The sequence below is a fragment of the Myotis lucifugus genome, unplaced genomic scaffold (genome assembly GCF_000147115.1).
Source record: "Myotis lucifugus unplaced genomic scaffold, Myoluc2.0 scaffold_254, whole genome shotgun sequence".
In the NCBI taxonomy this organism is placed as follows: Eukaryota; Metazoa; Chordata; class Mammalia; order Chiroptera; family Vespertilionidae; genus Myotis; species Myotis lucifugus.
In genome coordinates, this window is record NW_005871302.1 from 1,557,506 (window position 1) to 1,563,647 (window position 6,142).

General features: G+C 58.5%; 1 protein-coding gene across 1 annotated transcript in view; it reads left to right on the top strand.

The window, feature by feature from the left end:
• Positions 1-4,078, top strand: part of NGFR (nerve growth factor receptor) — a 19,255-nt gene extending 15,177 nt beyond the window's left edge. Inside the window, 2 exon segments of the mRNA XM_014464461.2 lie at positions 1,062-1,246; positions 1,837-4,078. Of these exon segments, the coding sequence (XP_014319947.1) occupies positions 1,062-1,246; positions 1,837-2,138 (487 nt within the window). The 3' untranslated portion in view covers positions 2,139-4,078.
• Positions 4,079-6,142: the final 2,064 nt, after the last annotated feature.

Below are 6,142 nucleotides of genomic sequence, written 5' to 3' on the forward strand. Positions count from 1 at the left end.
CACTCCCGGGCGTGGCAGTTCAGCAGGCAGGAAGGGGGACTGCCCTGTCTTCCAGGTGTCAGCACCGCCACTCCGCCCCCCCCCCACTGCTCTCCCCGCTCTGACTCAGCCCGGAGCTGAGCTGCACACAGTAGGCTTGCTCTACCAACTGCCTCTGTCCTCATTCCCTGAACCCCATTGACCCACACAGGTACCTACACGTGCTCATACATCAGATGCATCTTTTCCTTCCCAAGTCACACTTGGGAGGCTGTGGCACCCACGTCCAGAAATCCAGGACTGCCAGGAAGCGTTTTAAAATGTTTAAGTGCATTTTTCATTCTTAAAAAGAAACAAAACATCAAAGTACTATAGGCTTGTTTGGGAAAATGCACACAAGAGTAATGTCTTGTGAAGCTAAAAGCAAAAGCTCCCTTTTATCTCCTCAAATCCTACCCCTCTCATCGTCGGCATCTGTTTGAGTCCCTTCCAACCATGTCCTGTGCATTTATAAACACATGCACATAAAACTTTCTAGTTGCACGTGAACGCGCAGGTTTAGCACCACTGGGATCACACTTACATATTCTACAACTTACTTTTCACCCATCTCCCTCAGGCGAGCTTTCCTTGAGACATACAGATTATCCGGTCGTTTCTAACCACTCACGCAATAATATGGATGGGTCATAATTTATTTAACCAGTTCCCTGTGGATGGACATTTGGTCTGTTGGCCGCTTTTTCTTAGTGCTTATAATAGCAGAGGAAGTCCTCGTACTCCATGTGTCCTGCCCACATGTGCGAGCATTTTACAAGAGTAGATTGGGCAAGTGGAATGCTGGGAAGTCATTTAGTCACGCGTCATTCATTCCAGGAGCATGTATTGAACCCTTGCAGTGTGCACCAAGCCCTGGGCGCCCCTCTGCCCTCACGATGCTTTCCGTGCAGGCCCGGGCCGCTGTGCAGAGAAAGGGGAACCTTAGGCACCGTGGTGGGGGTGATAGTTGGGTGCCCACCGTGCCCCTGGCTCACACATCAGAGGCCTTAGCCCCATGGCCAGTGCGCCCCACCCCCCCTGAGGCTGGGCCTGTCCTCTGGCTCCAGGTGGAACAGCTGCAAGCAGAACAAGCAAGGAGCCAACAGCCGGCCGGTGAACCAGACACCCCCGCCCGAGGGGGAAAAACTCCACAGCGACAGCGGCATCTCTGTGGACAGCCAGAGCCTGCACGACCAGCAGCCCCACACGCAGACGGCCACGGGCCAGGGTGAGCCAAGGCCGGGGGCCGGGGACTGAGGCAGGGCCATTAGGGGTGATGAAGATTCGACTCTAGGAAGGACTGCTGGAGGGGCTGGCTCCCCAAGCCTCTGGGTGGAAGGATGGGAGAGTCCGGGTGAGGGAAGTCCTTTTCCCAGAGAGACTTGAGAAATGGAGGCTTTGACAAACTGGAGCATCCAGACTCATCAAGCTAATTGTCCCCCCTAGGGCTAATTACTCCCCCAAGTGGCTGCAATTAGCCTCCTGCCCTGGACTTCTGGGGAACAAGTGGTTAATTATGTCCCCTAATTAGTGGCCCAGCTCCAGGACACTTGCTACAGCTGAGTCTGGGACTGAGAAGTCTTGTCTCCTCCTCTGTCTGGATTAATTGCTGGGGGACGGGAAGGGGTCAGGGGGTGGAGGTAGTGCTGGACTCTGGGTGGGGAGGCACATGAGTCAGCATCCCCCCAGACCTCCTCCGCAGCTTGCACCCCCCACTCCCCCACCGAGCCAGGACCCCATCTCGGCCATCCCTCTGCCTGTAGGCCCCGGGGCAGGGGCCCTGGCGGGTGGTGTCTGACTCCCCCTGGTTCTTGGCAGCCCTCAAGGGGGATGGAGGCCTCTACAGCAGCCTGCCCCCGGCCAAGCGGGAGGAGGTGGAGAAGCTGCTCAATGGCTCTGCGGGGGACACCTGGCGGCACCTGGCAGACGAGCTGGGCTACCAGCCTGAGCACATAGACTCCTTCACCCACGAGGCCTGCCCTGTCCGCGCCCTGCTCGCCAGCTGGGCCGCCCAGGACAGCGCCACGCTCGACGCCCTCCTGGCTGCCCTGCGCCGCATCCAGCGAGCCGACATCGTGGAGAGCTTGTGCAGCGAGTCCACCGCCACGTCCCCCGTGTGAGCGGACCCGGGGGCCCCTGCCCTGCCCCACGTTCCGGTGGCTGATGCTCCAGCCAACCCCGGGGGCCAGCGTCAGAGCTGAGCTCCTCCGGGCAGGGCTGTGGAGCCCGGGCCCCTAAACCACAGCCCTGCCACTGACCCCTTGTGGCCCCATCGCTTCTGACCACACTCCCTCTGCGGCGCCAGAAGTGCCCCTGCTGCCTGCCCGCCCTGCCCCTGCCCCTCACCATCTCCAGCCTTCCGCTCCTTCTCCCCACGCTTCTAGGCAGGCCAGCTCCTCCCACCATAGCAGGTGTCAGAGCTGGGGGGGGGGGGGGCTGACACCAGGGATGGTGTTGGGGTGATGACAAGGCCCCAGAGACTCAGAGAGAGACTGAGGAACCAGAGCCATGGACTCTACACTGTGAACCTGGGAAAGAGGGAGCATCATCGTGGCCTAAACCCTCCCTCAGCCCCTCACGTCCCCCCTCTGGCCAAAGATGAAGAGGCTCGAAGGCTGGTCAGAGCGGGAAGGGGGTACTGAAATCTAGTCCACCCTCTTGTTTTACCTACAGGACAGTGAGGCCCAGAGAGAGGCAGTGACTGGCCCAAAGCCACCCAGTAACGGGGTGGCCAAGTGTGGGCTGGCCTCCTCCTCTCTGAACGAGGGGTGCAAGCCTCAGCTTTGCTTAAAGGCTGGGAGAGGGGGGCCAGGCGACCCTCCGGGGAGTGTTGTACAGCCAGATCCGGTCCACCCTCCACCATCTCCAGACCTGTTCAACCCTAGGGGACACAGGATGCTTTACCCAAGGCTTGGTCCATGGATCCATTATAACCCGAGTCAGCTTGGGGTTTGTGGGAAGGGGTGCCACTTCCCCCCTCCTGCCCCCCTCAGGCATGTCAGTGTGGCATCTTGGGTGTGGCCAGTCTGTAGGTGCCTTCTATCCCGGCACAGACCCAGAGCCAACACAGGCAGTACTCGGGGTTAGGGGCTAAGGACCCCCCACATACACCACACACACACACACACACACACACACACACACACACACACTCACACACACAGCGGATGAGAAATCTTTTCTCCACGAGTTCTTTCTCTTGGGCTGGGACCGGATCCTGCCCGGGGCAGCTGCCAGAGAAGCATCACAGGGAATTGAACTCTGCTCAGCCGTCTTCCCTCGCCCCCGGGTTTGGCGGGCCAAGGACGGCTGAGGCTCGAGCTGGCGCCTGCCTTCCAAGGGCCTGCACATGGAGGAATGCTGCCCCCGCCTCCCCTCCCCTGAAGCCACGGGTTTGGCTGGGCCCCGAAGGTTGCGAAGAAGAAACTTGGACTGGTCTGGGAATGCAGCAAGAAGGAACTGAGTTAAACTGCGGGCCCTGGACGGTCTGTCCAAAGTCTCGAGGGCCCCACAAAGGACAGCTTTTTCCCTAGCTTGGTGCCAGGAAGGGGCCTGGAGGTCCCTCCTGGCCTGTTCTGTTTTGCTTGATGTTGGAATGAATGGCTCCCCCCCTCTATTTAGCATGAAGGAGCCCAGAGCAGGGGGTGCGCCCACAGCCACCCCCTCCCCCGCCCAGGGTTCTCCCAACCCCCAGCCAGGGACTGGGAACATTGTATGTAGATGGCGTTCCTTGGACCTCAGTCTGTGATGGGAGCAGGAAACTCACCCGCTGGCCCCTCGCCTGTGCACCCGGGAGCGGGGCAGAGTCTGAGGGTATTTATTTTCTGCCCCAGCAGTTGGGAGCGGTTGGAGGGAGGCAGGTATGTTTTAGCATGTGTTTGGTTCTGGGGCCCCTCCTACCTCCCTTTGGGCGGAGATGGAACCCTTGGGGCCCCCCAGCTGGGGGGCTGTGAGCTCCAGACTCCCGACACCTTCCCCTCGCACCCTGTGTAACCATTTCTTGGGCCCTCCTGAAACTTACACATAAAACATAAATGATGAACATTAAATAGCAAAGAAAGAAAACTGGTGCGGCGACTTTCTGGAAATGCCTGTGTTTTGAGTTGGCGGAGGTTGGCTGTGTCACAAGGACCCAGGTGTCATTTCCCACTCAGGTCCCGTCCGGTCTCTCTGCCCCGTCTCCCTCCTGTACCCACACCACATGGGGAAGTTTTAACAGAAATCCAGCAAATGCGCACGTATAGCAGCCATGGAGTTAACTTACGTGGGGTAGGGAGGGAGTGGGAGCACTTTGTCCCCAGATCTGGGAGAGGGAAAGTGAACACGGCCATGCAGGAAGCCGGCCAGCTGCAAACTTGACCAGATGTCAGAAGTGAAAGTGACCACAGGGGAGCCAGGGGCTTGCTGGAACGGCCAGATCACAGCCCTGCGGCTCCCAGCCACCCACACGGCCTGGGAGACACTCCCCCCGCCTCCTCAAACACACGCACAGGCTCTGGCTCCAGATGGCCCCGAGGAAGCCTGGCTGACCCGACCTGGAGTTAGGCAAGCCCTCCCTGCGGCTCTCCCAACTCTGGCTCCTGCCAGCCTGGCTTTGAGCCCTGCTGGGCCCGGGCCTGGGAGCTCCCTGAGCTGCAGGGTTCCGGGCCCCAGGCCTGTTCCCCTCTCCAAGGCTGGCCAGGCAGCTGGTCAGAGCCGCTCAGCCCCTGCTGGTCCCTGACCTCTGACGGGGCTGGCTCGTGGTTGTTGGGAAAAGCACGGAGGCTTGGTCTTCCCAGAAAGAAAAACAAACGGCCTTCCTGACCTCAGATTCCCGGGAGGGGTCAGCCGGGCCCCAACCAAGAATGAGGCTCGAGTTGGGAGGGGCGGCTGTCTTCCATCTTCCACCCCCAGACGGAGAGGTTGTGAGGAAGGCGTGTTGGGGATGCGATAGGTGGGAGAAATGACCCTGGTACTTGGGTAGCACCCAGGGTGCAGTGTGATGGGGAGGTGGTCTCTGTCCTGAGTGAACCTCCCATCTGATGGGGAGGAGCCAGTCCCAGGCTGGAGGATACTTCTAATCTGACGAGGGAGGCACCGTTCCTGTCCCAAGGGAGCCTCCGTTCTGACGGGGGAGACATGGCACCTGGGGAAGGAGAGCCCGACGCTGCCTGCGCGGATAAGGGAGACACCAGTCCCTGCCTGCAGCGGCCTTGCCGTCTCGAGGGGGACACAGCAGACAGGCCCCGTACCGTGTGCAGCGCCACTCGAGGGGTGCGTGCGAGGTCCCAGCCCAGACCCGCCCCTGCCAGGGACTAGGGAAGGTCTGTTACAAAAGGGCCGTGGAAGCTGAGTCCTGAGGGCTGAGTGGAATCAATGAGCTGGGGGAGGACAGTGTCCCTGGCAGAGGAACCAGCTCAGGAAAGGCCCTAAGAGACAGAAGAGAGCCAGGGGCTTCAGCACATGCTGTCCTTTCTGCCTCGGACACCCTTTCTCCTTCTTTTCCAAGTTACCCCCCAGTTCGGTGCTTCGCTGGGGAAGCTCTCACCACACCCTGGGCCCAACGCGGGCTTCTTGATCCCAGGTTCAGAGAAGACCACGCGCCACTCTTTCTCTCTAGAGCACTTGTCTCTCTGCAATTAGGCACCCGTCTGAGTGATTATTTGATTACTGTAAACTCCAGGAAGCCAGAGACAGGGTCTGGTTTTGCTCACTTTCTAATCCCCAGCACCTTGCCTGGCATAGAGCTAGCACCCAATAAAACCTTGTTGGCTGAATGAGTGGCGTGCTCTAAAGCAGCCCTGTCTGATAGAAATAGGATGCAAGTGGCATATGTGATTCTCAATTTTTTAGTAGCCACCTTACAAAAGTAAAAAGAAGCAGATGAAATGAACTTAACGTATTTTATTTAGCCCAATATGTCCAAAGCATCATTCAACATGTAATCAATATTTTAAAATGACCAATGAAATGTTACTTTTTTTCCCTACTAAGCTTTCAAAATTCAGGATGTATTCTGCTCTTACAGTACATCTCAGTTGGGCTAGCCCAGTGGTCGGCAAACCATGGCTCGTGAGCCACATGCGGCTCTTTGGCCCCTTGAGTGTGGCTCTTTCACAAAATACCACAGTGCGGGCGCACATGT